This window comes from Eufriesea mexicana, unplaced genomic scaffold (assembly GCF_001483705.2).
Source record: "Eufriesea mexicana isolate 0111107269 unplaced genomic scaffold, ASM148370v2 scaffold2665, whole genome shotgun sequence".
NCBI classification, from domain to species: domain Eukaryota; kingdom Metazoa; phylum Arthropoda; class Insecta; order Hymenoptera; family Apidae; genus Eufriesea; species Eufriesea mexicana.
The window spans coordinates 941,862-962,943 of NW_016910743.1; the positions used below are offsets into that span (position 1 = coordinate 941,862).

Below are 21,082 nucleotides of genomic sequence, written 5' to 3' on the forward strand. Positions count from 1 at the left end.
AAAAAGGAGGTTAGGTTAAAGTGCATCTTCTTGAGGGAATGGAATTATCATATGAACCTTCCCACTGTGGTTCAAATTGATTGATCTTTATTAGAAATACCAAATTTCCTTTTACTTTTGCAAATACATACCATAATCTAACAACAAACAGCATTTTTATAATAACCTTATATACCATTTACAACAATACAGTTCACACTATGGTTTTCAGTCTTTTGAAACGTATACATTGTGTGTGCACATTTAACGTACTATATTCTAGATACGTACTATGATCTATATTAGGTACGTAAAATATTCCTTCCTTAACATTATGGGAAAAAATTACTATGAATATAATAAGGGAAATTTTTCGATAACATTTTTGATATTGGAAGGAATATTTATGAGACTACATGAAGTGAAAGTAATTGTGAAAGTAATTTAGAATGCGGCTTTTTTATTGTGGAATATAATTCCGTGCTTAAGTATAATTCGAAGTACCGTGGCCATAGTGCACAATAAATTTCTTTTCCGAATACCAGCAAATTAGGAAGGTCAAGAGAATCAAATGCACAATTGTCGCGTGTTGCATGAGTGAAAAGATTCGGTTTACGATTCAGTTGCAAAAAGCAATTGCATGTCGAAGGTCTATTTCTTAAACTTCATTTTACTTATCGTTAGATGCCTTGTTTCGATCAATTTTTTGCTCATTATCATACTTCAATGTTTATTCTGAGTGTACAATGGCTTTGTCAAATTTTTCTTTATAACCACAAAAATTGAGCGATACATGGAATTATTATGATACAATATGGTAATTTTCTTAATTAATTTTATGATAAGTATATTATATACGAAGCTATTATGCACATATAGTTCCTATTTTATTTTTATTATACTAAAATTGAACGTTGAATGAAATTATTGCGAAAGCTATGAATTATATGTGGGTATTGGTTTTATGAGAGTGTGAGTGTCGGTTTTATAAGTGTGAATGGTATCGAGGTAGAATAAATGAAAGTTATTTGGTATGATATAAATACAGGGTGTCCCAAGAAAACGTATACACACTTTAATACCTTATTCTTTCTAATTTATTTTTTCTTTTCTAGGTACAATCCATTTAAAGTAATGGCTGATTTTAGACTAGACTTTGAAAAACGTAAATATATTTTAAAGTGCTACCATAAGTGTGAAAACATACTGGAAGTGCAAAGACTGTTTAATTAAACAGTAAAATATATACTGTTTTCATAATCACGCAAAATGTGTATACATTTTTTGGGACACCCTGTATAATATGTGCGAGTGGAATCTAGTGTGAATGTTGATAAAAATGTTTAGAAGAATGTGCCAGAATGAAACAGTTACGTGAGAATCATCAAAGAGTAAACATGTGTTAATAAGTGTAAGAGAGAGCGAGAGATAGAGAAGAATTTTCTAGATACTGTGAATCTTTTTGTTTAAAATATTATATTGCGAATTGATGTCAATATTTAAATATTATTATATAAATATATTAATTTGTTAACTGTCATAAAACGTACTAGATATTGGTTTCCATTTCTATCCACATTATGTGCAATTATTACTGTGAATGCTTATTACTATTGGGAGAGGTACATTTTTCAAAATTTTATTTTAAATGTATTATATTCAAAGGCAATGTAAAAATATGTATATCTTTTAATGATGATTTCAAAAATTTTCATCACGTTTTATTCCTCTTACTCGAAAGTTGTAACATGGGACCTAAATATTATGCCTTTGGTATATTATAAAGTCGAATAGCCTTCAATCTTCAAACGACCCTTTCGACATAAATGAATATCAATTTAGGAGAAAATCAATAACAAAAGGATGCAGAGATGTCGACAGCATTCGTAAATGAATTCATTTCTGGCTTATATACTTTCTCCCGAGGACAAGTCATTTCTGAAAGTGGTAGTTCTTTCTAGTATTTGAAAAGATTCCAATTAGCATGACCTATTATAACACTGTTCACAAAAATTGTCTCATTACTTCGACACCAAAATAATTTATCACTTCGATATACACAATTGCATGATCAACATCTTAGTACGTACTTCTTTCGTATACAAAATATTCAAATCAAATGAGACGAAATGTTAGCATAAAACGAAATGTAATCTATTACGATACTCTAAATATTTATTAACATGATAGTACTAATCATAATATCGTCAACTCCCAATGTAGTTTCAAAATGTTCATCAATCTTCTACAAAATAAAATTTTTCTTATGAACTATCCATTTTCCAACATTCATTACGTCACATGAGATTAATTTCACTTTTATGGTATACATAAATTAATTAACTTGCTCGTTCTTCATCGTTTTATTCACAATTATGATTTAAATATCAGATTTGAAATTATATGGAAATTCAACGCATTGCCGCAATAACAAATTATTTCCTTCCTTCCAGAATGCTAAAGAGGTGATTGGATATCGAAGTGGAGGTGTCAGTGGTCTTGAATGTTACTGCCACCGCAATTTTTGCCTAGTGAAATGGAGATAAATGGAACGGACAGCAGCCTAAATGGCACTGAAACTAATCGTACTACCTTTCCAGGCTTCATTATTAGCCCGCATTACATCACGCAATGGTGAGTACATTTCGAATTTGACTATCTTTATGATCTATCTCATTTTTATATATTTAATGTTTCGATATTTGCAAAGTAAAGCTACGAAGTGCCAGAAGTTTGAAAAGCTGCTCGGTTTGAAAGTCGAATTTCTTTTCAAACGTGAAATTATTATTATTGTTTTTATTATTAATATTATTATTAACGTTAAATTATAACAACTTGTGCGTATAATCCCAATTGTATAAAAAGTTTAGTTGGAATTGAATAATTCAAAGAGCATAATGCATAATTGTATAACACGTGTTATGAAAAGAACTAGGTTTTAAAGCTGAAGAATATTTTCCACCCTTTAGTGGAAATATATTTACTTTCTTATTATCAGGAATACCAGGATTGTGAAACATAACTCGTCAATATATTTAAATTTAAAATCATTGAAACAATATAATTAAAAAAAAAATTAATATTATATCGGATCAAATATTATCTTTGCAATTGAATAATTATTTTTATTAATTTATTGATTTTTGTAGTAGAATTTTTAAATAATATTCAATATCCTTGTAATTAATTTGAATGTGATTATGTTAAAGGAAGTTAGATCATTGCAGGAATTTATTTAGATAAAGAAAGGTTAATCGAGTAATTAATTATTACTATAAATGTAAGAAATGTACATTTAGATAGACTTTTAAAAAATGATTCATTAATAAAATATATTGTAGATTGAATAATGATTCGTCCTCAACTTTTAAATTAAAAAATTTTCACAATTTTCCAGTCATGTGACTATCGTTCTTTCACTTGGTGTGTATGTCACGCTCCCTCTCTCTCTCTCCCTCTCTCTCTCTCTATTGGAATATGCTAATACCTAGACCATTGTAAAAACTGGAGGGTTCGATATATTAGGGCGCCAAACACGTTTACAATTTATAACATCCAAGTGACGAGCAAAGAAAACAAATTTCCGTCCTCAACCAAGGAAAAACCCAGAACCTAACTTCCTCTGGCGACTTCACATTTACGTCCGCCATCACACCCCAAATACTATTAATTTTCTTCACTCTCTACTACCATTTCTCTCTCTAACAGACCAATGGAAAGTGTCTGTGACACTTTAAAGTAAAAATACTTGTAAATAACAGGTTTCAGTTTAAATTGAATTCTTATTCATGATATATAGATTGTAATTGTAATTATGATAGACTGGATTAAATTAAATTGTCATCATTAATAAATCTCTACCTTTAATTCTGTTTGCCTAATCAGGCAAATAGCAATCGGCTTGCAAAAGGTACTTGTAAAGTATCGCATAGCAAATTGACTTTTGAAAATTGAATGTATGCAACAGTTTATTATTAAGTTTACACTAAATTACTGTAAATGAGAGTAGAATATTTTTGTCGAATATTTTTAAATTATTAAAGGAAATAAATAATAATTCTCCCTCATGGAGAGAAGTATTGTTTCAAATGGTGAAATTTGTGAAATTTCTTTACTAGACAAATGTAAATTATAGTTTTATTTGAAAATTGTAAATCTCAAAAGTTGCATAAAGATCGACCAAAAATTACAAATTTTTATTAGGAACTTGCAATATTAGGAATATTGGAGAATATCTATGTCTAATTAGTAATTACTAATACTTATAATTATTATTAATTATTAAATTACTAACAATTTAGAGTAAAAAATTTGTCTGGAAATTGTCGAAGCAATTTAAGTGATATTTAACAAACACAAATAATTAATAAAACTAATTAATGTAGAGTATAAATAGCATAACACGATTAATATGTTAGAAAGGTACCATTATTTTATTATAAAAGAATTTATAAAATAATCTCACAGAGAGAAAATTCATATTTCCTTTACTAACGAATATTCTCATTTCTCTTGAAAGTTTTAAACAATAGACCGTAGCTTTTGTATTGTTCTTTATAATATGAAGTTTATTCTAAAGCAGAAACTCTTGTTCTTATATGTTTAACTTCCATAACGTATCAAGGGATAAATTTTAATTAACAGTGGTATTCAATCAACCAAATAATGACTTTCCAAATATTGATTATTGCGAATGTTTATACAATCGCAAATTTGGTTTAGTTTCTTGCTTTATTTACATAACCACGCAATCCAACAGCTTCATGAAAATAACAGTATATACTCATATCGATAAACAAACTAATTAAATTAAAATCGTTTAACAAATTTCAGCATGATATATAAATGTGTAAATTTAAAAAATATTATAAATTAATGTCAACTTTACTATTTTATTGGTACAAATAGAGATACCTGTCACTTCCACGAAAATAATACTGAACACATATTCATATCGATAAATAAAATATTTATAATTACATTAATTATATTCAATTTATTTAACAAATTTTAATATATTATATTATTTATATAATTTATATACTATATTTGTAGTATACTGTATACTATATTTATAGTATAGTATACTAGATTATAATTAATATACAGATAGCTCTAGTACTACACGGTATCCTATAACACGGTGTCACTAATCACGATTCATAAATTGCGGTAACCTTCCTACAATACGGTTTCACAATAACACGAATCAAAAATTGCAGCAACCCTCCTAAAACACGATTTCACAATAACACGATTCATAAATTGCGGCACCCCTCCTGCAACACGGCAATCTGTAACACGGTTTCACTATAATACGATTGATAAATTGAGGCAACCTTCCTACAACACTGCATCCTATAACACGGTTTCACACAACACGGTATTTTCTAGGAACCTATCTACCGTGTTACCTGTACTATAAATTTAAAAAATACATTAATGACAATTTCATTACTCTTCCTATATAATTAGAAGAAGCTAACGCTTATATAAATTTATAAAAATAACACATATAAAATTAACAAATTTTATTTATATTTAAACCTTCAGCTTAATTTTATGAGAATATAATACACAAGAAAGTAAGTTCAAAAGACATAAATCCGACCGAACTTTAAATATTTTAAATTGCATTTTTAATCTTGTACCCAATGCAAGGAACTGCCTTTACCCATATTGTTTACCCTCACTATTTCCAATAGTAATAACGTTTCAGGCTTAAAACGAAAGTCGTGGTGACTATAATCGGACGTAGAACGAAAGTTTCTTGCATCAAGTAGCTGCGACGTATATTTATGGAATAATCACTTTCGGTGAATTACTTCGCTCACTTGCAAGTATTCAGCCAGTGCTTGCCACACGCGAAATTTTCGAACTGTTTCGCTTAAGGATATGAAGTTACGAAGCAATTTAGCAGGAGGTACGAAGCATTTATAAATCCGAATTACTCTCTGTAATGGGTACGAAAGAAATGTTGACCTACATTTTCCTTAACATTAACTCGCACCATTAATACTTCATCAAGGATTATTAAACAATCTCGATGAAAAAATGCTGCGTTCCGCAACAATATTTTTAAACGAGTCACGAGATTATCAAAATAATGGAAAATTTAGCGAATGTATTTTCGATTGTATCAACATTCAGTTTTCTCTTTAAATTGTAATTCGATGTTCATCGTACCAGAAATCGAATATTGTCGATATTATTTTGTTTCTGATTTCCTGTTTAAATGAATAGATGTATATCTACATTTTCGAATAATTTAAATGAGATGAAAATATTTTATTATTAACGTATTATTATATTTCTGTATTTAATAAGTTCTCTGCTAGTGTTTAATCAAATTTTCTTTTTAATTAGAAAGTTTTGTGCATTTTATTTTTATTTTTCGATAATATATTGTTATATAAACTCCTTCCTCCATTCAATTTTATTCATAGGTATACCTAAAAATGTCGAATCACACTTGACATTTCTAAATATATTCTCAAAATAATTAATGATCAATTAGTGAACCAAATTTCTACGAATTGTCTTCTATCAATTTACTATTGTTTATTTTAATGAAAATAAAATAAAATAAAATATTAAATTAAAATACCTGAAATAATAGAGTTAGTGAAAATGTCAGGAAAAAGAATAAAAATAATTTAAAGAAATAAAATACGAAGTATCAAATAGTGAAATAATCAGGAAGGAAATTGAATAAGAATTAAGAGTGCAAAGGGATAATGGAAAGTATGGCTTTCGAGTATTTCTGGTGGACTTTAAAGATGGCTGCTCTTGCGATAAACCTTGGTCACCACTGGGATATACAATTTTTAAGCAGAAATCAAAATTCGATGCTCATGCGATTTTAGAATTTAATGTTTACGTCGGCTGGATGGTTTTTCGAATTTCAGGCGACCGCGTTGGTCGTAATCTATCGGTCGTTGCTTCCGCAAATGCTCATTATCGAAGAGTAATAGCATCATGTGGTTTCTCTCGTACAGCTGATATTGGTTGTCTGCGGGGATGCTTAGGAAACACCAAGGTTGGAGGAAATGAACTTTCGCGGGGACGAAAACGAAGACAAAAATTTTCTTGTGGGTCTTGTTCCTTTTCGAGACACCATTGTTCTTCTGGTCGCGCTTAATGAGTACCGCTGTGCATGCGGTAAATGGGTGTTCGTTTCGGTCCTGTGGCTGTTGAAATACCTCCAGGACGATGCATCCTTTCTGATACAAGAGTAATAAATCTTTGAAAATTCGTAAATCCGTGTACATTACAAAACAATGGTGCAAATTTCAAAATGAAAATAAAATTTCAAAGAAAGTGACGAATATAGATATTTACTCTTAGCAACTATGTAATTTAATTTGAAGATTTTATTGCGATGAACTTTCGATTACTGTTCGTGTTATTAGTAATAAATTAGTAAAATATTATTTTTTATTATTAGTAATGTTATTATATTATTAGTAAAAAGTTCGTGTTATTAGTAAGAGTAATAAATCTTTGAAAATTCGTAGATCCGTGTACATTACAAAACAATGGTGCAAATTTCAAAATGAAAATAAAATTTCGAAGAAAGTGACGAATATAGATATTTACTCTTAGCAACTATGTAATTTAATTTGAAGATTTTATTGCGATGAACTTTCGATTACTGTTCGTGTTATTAGTAATAAATTAGTAAAATATTATTTTTTATTATTAGTAATGTTATTATATTATTAGTAAAAAGTTCGTGTTATTAGTAAGAGTAATAAATCTTTGAAAATTCGTAGATCCGTGTACATTACAAAACAATCGTGCAAATTTCAAAATGAAAATAAAATTTCGAAGAATGTGACGAATATAGATATTTACTCTTAGCAACTATGTAATTTAATTTGAAGATTTTATTGCGATGAACTTTCGATTACTGTTCGTGTTAATAATATTATTACTGTTATTAATCTCTTGTACAATAATTTAATTTTAAAAAATTGTGACAAGATAGTGTTAAATGTAATTTTATTTATTTATCTTTACGTAACGTGGCATGGAAAACTTATGACGAATTAGGTTCGTATTTATAGTTTAGAGGGTTAACACTATTAACACTGAACCAATAATAATTAAGATGGTGTAGTGAAAATAAATAAGCTAGTGAAACAGTAATTAAGTTTCTATTTGAATAAAAATTAATATCAGTTTTGCTAAAAAGAGCTGCATTTTCTGCAGAATGAAAATAAATAATCTGAAACCATTCATTGCGACCACTTTGGCACTTCAGTGTAAATATCTGTTATTGTGGAAAATTAATAATCGTTGGTTACTTGAAGTATTATAAATGATTCGAAAAATTATTATCTAAATGTAAAATGATTGCTTAATTAATAGAATTTCTATATAAATTGTTGCTTTTATTTGAGTAGAATAACAAAATTTCAATTAAATTTCTAAAAGTGGCAGATATGAAATAAAAGTTGCGGTTTAATTTAATTTACTTTAAACCTTGATAACACCATTACGAAATGTTACTCTGATGATTTAATATTATTATTTAAGTAGTCCATTAATTTATTCATTTATTTGGACCACTTCCCTTTATTATTATCGACTACTGTAATATCATATATACATCATATAAAGTCAATAATAATAGTTTCAATACATTAATTTGTACTATATACTTATTATTAAAATTATAATACATACATATAAGATATAATTAATATAATAATTTAATTTATCTTGCACAATGACTATTACTACACTGTGTGACATTTATAATACATGGATCAAATATAGTGAACATAATACATTAATCTAAACTGTATAATGATTGTTAGAATACTGTGCATTATATACACACATTACTTATACGAATACAATACCACAATTAATTTAATCATTGCTGTATTACAACTAAAGTAATTGTAAAATATACAACAATTATTCTTCACAAAACAAAGTTCAGAATGAATTCGTTAAATTTGTATCTTATTAAAAATTCATCGAAGATTTAATATTTTGCGTATTGAATACTTAATATCCTGCAAACAATATTTAGCAGCCAGGCCAATTTTACACGTACCAAAAATGATATAATAATAACATACAATAATTATTCCTCACAAAACAAAGTTCAGAATGAATTCTTCAAATTTATATCCCATTAAAACTTGATTAAAGGTTTAATATTCTGCGCATTGAATACTTAATATCCTGTAAACCATATTTAGCAGCTAGGCCAATTTTACACGTACCAAAAAAAAAGAAAAAAAAATTAAAAGGAAGAAAGTACTAAATATAATATCTTCACAAACTCAAACAAAATTCAGCATCCACCGACCAACATAATTTGCCAACAGTAAAAGCGTGGTAATCGTGTAACATCGTACTCAAAGTTGCAAGCAGCGTTCACACAACTCCGTCATCACTCCCAAGCAATAATTAATTTATGAAGTAATTCGTTTAAAATTACTCCAGTTTCTCATCTCTCTCTTACGTATAAATATCATAAATTTAATAAGACGGCATTTCTCGATTAAATTAGCGAAGGATAAATGTCACGAAGCGTACTAATTACGATTATCTTAAAGGAATCCTAACAAAGAATAACTTCATCGAAATGAACCAGATTCCACTGCGAACTCCTATTAAACCGAATTTATTTTTCCCCATCTCATCGTACTGTCGTTCAACGAAGCTTATCTCGGAGAAAAATAACGAAATCCATCCTCTTCGAGTGTCATTTAATTTGCAATAACATCGTAGCTTCGGGATACCTGAATTTCCGTCTAAATATTAACAGGTTGAGTAAGTTTAAAATTTTACACCAGAGATTCGCTTTGTCAGTTGGCTGTGGTCAGATAGGACACATATACGGGTGAATTGCAAACAGATACCTACAACGAACGTTCGTTTCAAAGGACGGCCTCTGCGTTTTCCGATAATGCAAGCGGTGTACCTGTGAAAGGCAATTACTATCGAGAACAATTTCTTTTAAAGGGGATGCTTGGCCAGAATATTTTCTTCTTTCTCTTTTTTCTAAGAAATAATCGATACCAAGCAAGAAATAGATTAGCTTTTAAAGTTCCCCACATCACTATTTTCCCTTCTTGCCTAGGCCGGGTTGTAACTATAGCTAATCGTATACCAAATTTTCAAGTTCCTTTTCATTCAAAAATTGTTCAATTCTTAAGATGTTGGAATTGTATGCAAAAGCAGATAGCAACACATGTCTGTAGACTATAACTTGTATCCAATTCTTCCATATAATGTTTACACGTTAATTTTCTTTAGTATTGTGTAACAGTTTTTAAATGAGTAGCATGTGCTTGTTTCTTAGTCAGTGTAATTAATTATTACATATTCTTAATATCCTGTATTACAACAAAAGTTGGTATATACAACAATTTTACAGAAAATAACAATTTTATACGACACTTTATATTCTACATATATATATTACAATAATATACACGTTAGTGTATCGTGTAATGTAATAATGTGTATAACATGTAACATATTATGCATGTGTATATATATACATTCACATATACGTATATCTTCCCATTGAAATGAATACATACTGTTTTTAATCAGCCTTTTATTCCCTTGACCGAGATAGCTTAAATATATTGGAACTTTTCTGGAGCGAATATTTCAAATGGAAGATTGCATTTCAATTAATATAAACGAGTAAACGAAATCGGATTCCACAGAACTTCAGGAAAATTGCATTGCAGTGCCTGAGTTACGCTGTTTCGACTTATTCTACATACAATACGGCTCTATATTTATATTTATTTTCTGCACGTAATCGAAGTAGAAGATAAAAAATGTAGTTCCACGAACTGCCATGTTGAGTATCGAGAAAAGTATTTGTTTCTTCTGTGTTTCTTCTCTTTCTCTCTTTTCTTATTACTTCATATCGATTGGAATATGATCACTTTTAAAAGAAAGGTTCGAGATCTGACTATTTTTGATATTTAATTAATTTCGTTTGGTGATCCAAAGATTGGAGGCAACATATTATTTATCTTATACAAAGATCATTTTGATACTAGATAATTTATATTAGAAGCTTCAAAGGATCTAAAAATATGTATAAAATTTTTCTTTAAAGTTCATGCGGTTTTAATTTATTTTGCCAAAAGAGGTATTCAGTTTTAAATACAATCGCAGTTAGTACCACTTAGACGACAGGATCTGGAAGTTTTGAACATCTCAAAGACGCTGAATACAGATTTCTTTCGACTTCGATTGGAACCTCTTGACTTACTTGAAGATGGCAACAGTTTTTCTTCTTTAGAAATGCAGACCTAATTTCGAAAGTTGACAAATCACTTTTGTATCGACCCTTAAAGATGCGGATCATGACAAATCCATCTTCTGAATGCTCATTGTACACTGATGCATGAATTTATCTTCGCGTACTCAATCACGAGGGCTCTTGTCTATGGGAGAAGACATTTTTCAATGTTGCGGAGCTTGGCGATAAAAATAGGCAATATGGAGATAGGTCGCATGGAAAATAGGTAATATAGGTGTACTATCCATAGAAAGTTTGGGTGCATTGTGTGTTTTAAAGGATAGGCTGTGGAAATGAGGACAAGTATCATTTTCATGATAAATAGCAACCCATAATTCATGTCAAATGATACGTAAATAAAATAAGGTATAATATATCGAACACATTCTTATCACAGTTATTAGTAGTAGTTAGTAAAATTTAATGAAGAGAAATAAATATTTCTTAAATACCTTACGATTTACAATTATTAAAATATACACTTACTGACAAAAGTTAATTCATATGAGAATAATTATGTGATAAAGTAACCATTTATACATTATCAACCTCAATTTTTGATTTGGTATCGAAAAACTTACAGAACTCGTAAAATATACGACAATTTGCATTGAAAAAAAATTATGTTCAACTTAATATGGCACATATGTTTTCCCAATATAATGTTAGAAAGAAGAATTGAAAGTTTGTATATAAAGTTTCTTCAAAAATCACCAGTGCCTCTGAACTTCTCGTTAATACTGTACACTATCAACTTTGAAACTTTTGAGAGTTTGACTTTCCACAGTAACGCTTATATGTAAATATATTTTAATTGAACAATCTTCTGCTTTATTCCCCAAAGAGTAGCAATCATTTGCTTGCACATCATGCAATTCCAGTGGATACTGGAAGCCTTAATAATAATTCTTTAAAAGCTTCAATAACGATAATAATTGTTTGAAAACTTTAATGATAATAATAATAATTCTTTGAATAATTAAATTGAATAATTGTTTTAAAAGTTTTGATAAAAACAACAGTGATAATTCTTCAGAAGGTTTAATAATGATAATAATATTATTGTAGACCTATGGGTTGCTCCAATTATATGATGAATGAAGGAAGGGTGAGACAAGTCATTCTCGCGCCTCTCGATAACTTTGATTCCTTTAAAATCACAAACCAGTGTGAGTTTTTGGATGGTAGGGTACCATGTTTGCTCCCAAAGGATCTGGGCTGAATCACTTCCAATTTGGCGTTTCGATCGATCAGTTGCTGAGGTGCGTGATCGAGTGGCAGAAGGATTTCAGAGATAAACTAGGTTCCTGATTTGGTCTAAAAATTATGGTGGTGAAAAGATCCTAGGGACGATATGTCTTGGAATAGTGTTTTCCTTCGCTTTAATTTAATTTTGCAATTTTGCGTATTTTATATATTCCATTTGCAAATTTTTCTATTTTATATTTATATATTTTTAAGCTACTTCGATACTCCAAATGAACTGTTCATCATAATATTGCTTCAGTGGAAAGAAGATCAAAGAAAAAAAGATATATATATGTATATATGCAAGAGAATCCTGCAAATTTTGTTTTACATTCTCTCCGATGTAATATATTTAGACGTATTAGTGATAATATATGTAACAGTAATAATTATAGAGAATTTAGGGAATTCCCTAAATTATCATTATTATTGTACTGTTAAATTGCGCATCTAATGTTCATACTACATTTGAAGCAGAAATTCAACGATTATATTAATAGAGTAATTTAGAAAAATTTCGCAATATTTTCTGTATTGTCAATTACAATTGATTTTATAATACGTCACAATTTCTTTCACTTCTATAGTTTTTCTTTGTATTCTTTGTGTTTTAATATATTTAACGTAATTTTAAAAGGAGATTAATATTTTTTAAAAACAGAACCTATCCCAATTTTTAATTGAATTTTAACTCAATCATTTTTAATCCAAATTTAACGATTGAAATACCAGGGGCCCGTATAGAACTATCATCGTTGGTCTCGTATGTGATTGCAAAATGGTCGCTCTTTGTTTCAATACACCCGCATCTAACAGCTGCATATTTAATTGCAGTCATCGATTTAAATAATCTATTAATCAGTGTAAATAACACATATCTTTTCCACTTTGACACTTAAAGTAGATACGATCAATTATGAATTACTATGAATCAGGTACAAAAATTTTACAGAAAAGTTTCCATACATAATAATACATAAAATGAAAATTATACATAAATTTTAATTAAAAGACTTTACTAAGATATTGCTTTTATAATATTTAAATTTATCGAGGCTACCTAAAACAAATTTATTAGCAGTGTTTTACACATTATTATACGTAAAATATATGTATAGTAAATAGCATACAAAGTACATATGAAACATGTGATGTATGATATATTTTATATATTATTCATTATAGAGTTTTATGTAAATTATTCGGTCTCATATATTTTATAAGAAATGAAAGAAATATTTAGAATATCTATTTACTAATATTTTTAATTAGTTATACAATTATAGTCATTCAGTATTCATTTTCCAATTTTCACTAGCAAACGGCGTGCCATAAACGCAGAATTGGAGATGTAGACAGTTGGAGGTTTTAATAAATCCTATTAATCTGCAATTGATTCTGCCTGGATTATTCCTTTGAATTATCTAACTGATTGTTACACGCAATATTATAAACGAAATACGTACTCTTTTGCAATTACCTTAACCTCGTTTGCATTAAAACTCGTACGAAGGGAAACAATATTTTTTATTCACTGATTATAAATTCATAAGAGACAAAATTTTTCCAGACTGTAATAAATTTACATAGCTGCTTTTTGTTAGAAAATTGTCAATTTCTATTAATAAACATATATTGCATTTTTCATACCTTGAAGATATTTGTAAATTTATTCTTTGTTCTTTACTGATATATTTACATTCATTGAGATTTATTGCATTGAAATAACGCAGCAGGATTAATTTATGAAATGTATACGATGTTATTTATGAAATTTTAGCGTTTTCATTTCAAGAGTACAATTATGAGATTAGAAAATATTTCAAACAGGTATCTCTCTCATGAGCAGCCTTGTAACCCAGATGATAAATTGGGCATTTCTTAAAGAATGAATTTGACGGGAAATATGAAATATTTCTATTTTTAATTAATACGTTATAAAAATTTGTTTCATGCAAAATAAATTATTTTGGTGTCAGCACAAGGAAAAATTTTGTTATGTTGTTGAATGAAACATTTTCTAAATCTCCAAATCTTACTAATAAGATAATAAAAAAGCAGCATCTTTTATAATCCATTCTACAATGGTCTTAATATAATTAAATTTAAAAGCTTGAAAACTTTGATCAGCGATAAAGATATAATAAATCTAAATAAAATAATATTTCTGCTTTTTCTGAAAATAAGTATTTGTTTAAAAATTGATTAAAAAAAAAATTATTGAAACATATATCACATTATTGATAAATTTCATATAGTAATTAGAGACTTTTAGAAGTATTTATTTAAAATCTCACATAAGTATATCATCATACATAATATGATGTCTCACATAATATCGATAACTCCTAAACTATGAATTATTAATTTTTCAATAACTTAGAAAAGAAGGATAACAATAGAATAGTATAAAGAATGGCATGAAATTACCATTATTTCTCATATCACAAATAAATTGTATGCAAATATATTTACAGGATATCGTGTAAAATATTTTCGACTTTCGTGCTATGGGCCAGTAACTTTTTAGTTCTACACAACGTACTAAAATGAACAGTAAAAAAATGTGTAATAGACGATTACAGAGAACGTGACGCTTATGTTCGAAGTACGAACCTGGTATTTGTGAACCGAAAAATATTTCAGATATGTTAAGAATAACAACGATCATTATTTAACTGGTACCAAACATATTTTCTTATAATAAATGGCATAGTTAGGCAATTTCTAAACCTGACACAAAATTCTGAAATACCAATTCGCTCTTTTCGTATGTCCATCATTTTCTTCATTCCTTTTGTTAGTATAGTATAAGTAAAAGTATAGTTATAATATTAACCTTTATTTAAATTACTCGAATATATAAAATATTGGTTTAATATTATTTTTATGCATTTAATAATATTTATTTTGTAATAGTTCAACAATATTTGATATTGTATAAGTCATTTATACAAAATGTATTTTTTAATAATATTTATTACCTCATAATGATTTTGGTGCCTCGAAAGGTATTAATACAGATATGTACTGTACGTCGAGGAACTTGGAAGACTTATCTGATTGATTATACTTAAATATATGAATTCACGATAGTGTGAGATTATTTCTTGATTTTTCCAGTCTATAATTTGTCTGAGCTTGTGTTTCGAACATCGACTGCTTTCTGATGCCCTGTTATTAACAATGAATCGACTGTTCGCATGATGCTTAAGGGTATAAGATTTAATCTACATACACGAGTGTTTTGTAAACCTCTGAAGTATGTTATTATTATATATTACACGGGATAAGATTTATCGATCGCATCGTAGAAAATTATATTGTAGACAAATACGTTGGTAGATTAAAAAGTAATAACACGAATTAGCTATTTAAAATAAAAACAATTTTAATTAATTTCTCATCTTGCTGATGAAGTGTATGAATAAAAATTTATATTAAATATAGCATAATAAATTATTTGTAATTTAATTTATTTTAAATATAGGATAGTAAATTATTAAAAATCTGCAGAATTGTTTTATATTATGTATTTTAATATTTATTAATGTTAATTTAATATTTATCTAATAACGTAAATTATACAGAAACCAAATAATATAGTAACTAATAAATATAGACGAAATTACTAGAAACAAGAGATATTTCTTCAATCTGTTGCTTTGAATAAGTATCATGTTCAGTAGAAAATTAATAGTACACAAAAATATAGGGCGTTTTCAAAAAAAAAGCAAGGGAAGGGGAAAAATGGTCATTTGATTTGAGACGAAATATAAAATAAAAAAGCTCGTTTTAAATAAATTTAGAGATCTGTTTTCATGGTAATCATAATTTTCGATCATGTCAAATTCCAATCATAGCGGAAGCTGTTAACATACATATCTATCGTAATATTACGTGGTGCGTATGAAATTTCATTTAGTTTGTATACGATGTGTCACATCATCCATTAAATTTGGTCCTGTCACCAATGGTTATCACCCATATCGTCGAAGCAAAATTTTGCTGAGAATTTAACCGTGAACACACAAATACTAATTTCGAACAAAAATTCTAATAGAGACATTAAAATCTCTTCATCATCTATTCTGAATAATCAGAATACTTATTTTTTTATGAGATTCCTTATGCTGTTTAAATTTGACAAATGTGCTGCAGAACCCGTTGAAGACATAAATATAATACTTGAAGAAAATTATGCAGATTTTGAGACAGATCAAAGTTGGTAATCTTTCTTGAGAAAATCAACTAAAATGAAAATAACAGAATTCTGACATATATTTTAAAATTTAATTAATTTATGAATATATTATAATACTATTAATCACATATTTGACTATATAATATTTCATGTAATATGCATTATATAATATTTAATATTATTTTGTATAAAATAATTCGCAGATTCTATGAAAACAAATTAAAGATCATGGAATATTTACTTTTTCTTTTAAAATATCAATAAGACTGACAATTCATTTATGAATATATTATAATACTATTAATCACATATTTGACTACATAATATTTTATGTAATATGCAATATATAATATTTAATATTATTTTATATAAAATAATTCGCAGGTTCTATTAATACAAATTAAAGATCATAGAATACTTACTATTTCTTTTAAAATATCAATAAAATTGGCAAGTATTGTTTTTAATGTAAAAATTAGTATACAATTTTAGACTAAAAATGTGTTTACTATGAATCACGAGTTATACCTCTTCGACTTTTCTGTGGAATAATTTTCTGAATATGATTCAGCATAAAATATGTCCAGAATTTCGAGGGTTAGACGAAGAAAATGTATCAGGAACGAATAGGGCAATGGGGAAAGTAGGCGTGACAGTGAGCTGGCATCGAACAAAACTAATCTGGGGCAAATTGCACCCTTGACCTAGCCACGCTAATTCGCGTATCCCGTGGAGCTGAGCTATATGAACGAGTTTCGGTTGATGGGGCCAGTTGTTTGAGTGCGCGAGTACATGCTTCTGGCGTCGTTATTTCGTAAAAAGGAGAATCCGTGTCGTGCAACAGGAACCGAGCACGCGAACTAGGTTCAGCTACTGATCGGCTGATCGGACACGCGATCTTCACGAAAAATTTGGAATTTTTGCGTGAGGCTATCGATAAAATGCTCGGACAAATATGTACGCAGAGTTCTCCGACAAGAATGCTATTGATTTGACCTGTTCCTTTTCTACCTCCGATAGGGCAAAAGGAAACAGTGACGATTATGAAATGGAAAAAGTCCATGTCCTGTCGATGGAAATTTATGTTAAATGAATAAATATAGAATTAAATTTCTAATGACTTGCAATAAAATTTCCAGCATTTTTTGTGATATTTAAAAATTGTACATGTAAAATTAGGAATTTTACTGTCATATCTTATTTTATACACTTTTCTAGTTATTACGTAGTATATTACATTTTATTCTATTTTATATACCATATAAAACACTGTACAGTATTTCAATTCCTATTTAAATATTATATTGCTATTTATAACTTACCAGTGAATATTTTATTTATTATAATAATATTTATGGTACTTTTGGCTATATAAATTCCTTTCCCATTTTAATTATTGTATTTATATCTTTCATAGCGTACTAGTACTTGTATATTACACACAATGTACGTATTAATAGTATACCTTCATTTATTTATTAATAATTTTATTACTCATATACGTACATAACAATAATATTGTTATGTAGTTTGTTTCGACTTCGAATTATGTTAATAAATATATGAAAGTATTATTTTGTAAATTTTATTGCATTATAACACGGAGAGTATTAATTTAATTTTGCAAAGAATTTGAAAGATTACAAAATTGACTATTAATCGAATGAATTGTAATAAAATCAGTCCAGAGCAACTAAATTGTAAAATTTTCTTTGTGAAATACAACTGTTATACATTAACATATACGTAGAAGCTTATAAAAAATTATTATTACTACGGCAGATCAAAATGTAATAATAATTAATTAAAAATACGTATTAGCATACATGATTATAATTTTAATTGGAAAAAGAAACTTAATAAAGTAAACACGTGAAATCAATTCTTCCCATTTCGATCCGTTAATTAAAACGACGCTTTAATCAATTGTATACATTCATGATTTATATCAATTGATATCGCCACTGATTTTCTGTAAAAAACTCAAATTAATTTTTTTTCCTGGATATCTATCTCGATAACGAACAATTTCATATTATACATGCATGTTCCTCTGAGTTCTAATAAACGAATAATCAATTATAATATCAAATCATATCAAATTATTTACATATAGCATAAGAAATCATAAAAAATATTTTTATTAAGAAATTAGATTTACAATTGTTTATTTACAATGTTTTCACAGGCGACATTGAATACAAAATAAAAAAATAGATTGAAGAAAAGAATTGAGTTGTTCCATAATTACTGATTTATTTTAAACACACGAGAAACCATTTTTAATAATATTAAACAATTTAAACACTGAAGAAGGTAAAGTAATATAATTATATATATGCTTATGACTACAAATAATAAAAGGACAAAATAGAAAATCTGGTATCAATAATCATCGTTTGTATAAATCCCAAAAGTGTTTCCAGAATGTTCATGTATCCTTACTCGCACAAAACAATTATAATAATTGTTAAATAAATATCTCGTGCATATTTAACGATACATAAAACCATAAATATATTTATGAATAATTATAACGACAGTAAGTAGTAACAAATGAAATATCAACAAACTGAATTAAATTAATTTCAAAAATACTTTGCAAAAGAATTTATGACATTCCAGGGCAGACATTAATTTATAAATTATACTAATTTATATATTTGTCATAGGTATTGTCACTAATTTTATATATATTTTGTTATTATTCTTATTAAGCAATCAAAAATCAGAAAAATATAAATACCATCGCAGAGTAACGAGACCTTAAATAATTTAATGTACAAAGATTTCACGGACTCTCGTCGAGTGCAGGTCGAATATAGGGTAATGATAATATCTTCGTTCTTTGGTATTGAAATCCTTTTTCAATAAAATTCTAAACTAATAGGATGGACCAAGACCTTTCATTCTCATCATATACAAAAGACGCAGTTGAATGCGGGTATTCGAGTATTACCATCTTTTACAGGTAGCATCATTTGCTATCGCTGCGTCATTTCTTTCATGGCTTATTGAAATACGATAAAACCAAATAGGTGTCCTTTGATGTGTATCATTTTCTGTTATCGCCAAGGCGGCCACGAACTTCTCACGGAGTATTACTCTGGCATTTAGAATATGAATTCACTGATAAGAGTGTGCTATATAGACAAACACTCTCTTCAACGAAACTTGTATAATTTTTAGTCTGTATAGGAAATAAGTAACACGTGGAATTTAAATGCCTTGCATTTAAATCCCTGTGAGAAGAATTTTGTTATTTCATGAATGAATACTGATATGTAAAATATTATACTAAAGATAGAAATATACATATATATCTCACGTTTATTACCTATAGAAATATGTAATTAATGTAATACAAGCACCTGCATAAATGAATATTTAAAAATAAATTTATATAATTACGTAAATAATTATTTAGACAGTGTTATAGGGGATTGAATACAGTGTTTTAACTATCTAATATTAAAACTATTATGAAAGAGTATCTTAACAATAGAATGACTAATTTGTTATTGCGTAGCTGAATACAATGCACATAAATGTTGTATATAATTACGTTTCTGTCTTAATCAAGATCAGTATTAATTTTTCCAAAAATAATCGCAGATTTTCAGTAACTGTGCACATTTTCAGAAATTTGTACAAATTTTTTTTTATTTACAATTTTTGTAGAGATTATTTTAAATTATCGATTACTCTGGTAATTTTTTATTAAAAAGAGAGGGGCTGTTCATTTTAAAATACAAATTTGCTACTTCACTCGTGAATGGTATATTAATGCACAAAAAATGTGACTGTCTTTATGATAAAATGTTTTTACGAATATATTACAACGATGTAATATTTTTAACATTCTCCAAAATGATGCATCCTTTATTTAATGTACATACGTAGGACGATATGGCTCGAAAATCGGCATTACATATATGGTAGATATGGTTATGCTCATACGTGCTATATTCAGCGGCAGGGTGGTTTTCCAGAACGTATTCAGCGAAACATCTTTTTTTATCGCTCTACGAGAGCTCCATTATACCAAATCGTCAGATTTTCGTGCCCATTTCCCACCTCTTACCTACCAATTCTCTCTTCAAACATTTTTCTATAACTCTGCTATCAGCGGTTTTTCTAGCTTTATCCACTATTTCATTAATTGTGTGAAACATTATCACTAGATACTGGACAAGTCCAAATGAATGGATACCGATGTTTTCTTTCTATTATTTATTAATAAAAATATATAGTTATTTTACGTTAAAATTTAAGAATTACATTTTTTAAATTAAATTTCAAAGTATTGTTCATAGTATGCTATATTATATTATAGATAACTTAAATTTTGTTATTAT

The 21,082-nt window shown here is 28.0% G+C and overlaps 1 protein-coding gene across 1 annotated transcript in view; it reads left to right on the forward strand.

The window, feature by feature from the left end:
- The first annotated feature begins 2,515 nt into the window (after positions 1-2,515).
- Positions 2,516-21,082, forward strand: part of mAChR-B (muscarinic acetylcholine receptor) — a 76,604-nt gene continuing 58,037 nt past the window's right edge. Inside the window, exon 1 of the mRNA XM_017904120.1 lies at positions 2,516-2,613. Coding sequence (XP_017759609.1) covers positions 2,516-2,613 — 98 coding nt within the window. The remainder of the gene's footprint in view (positions 2,614-21,082) is intronic.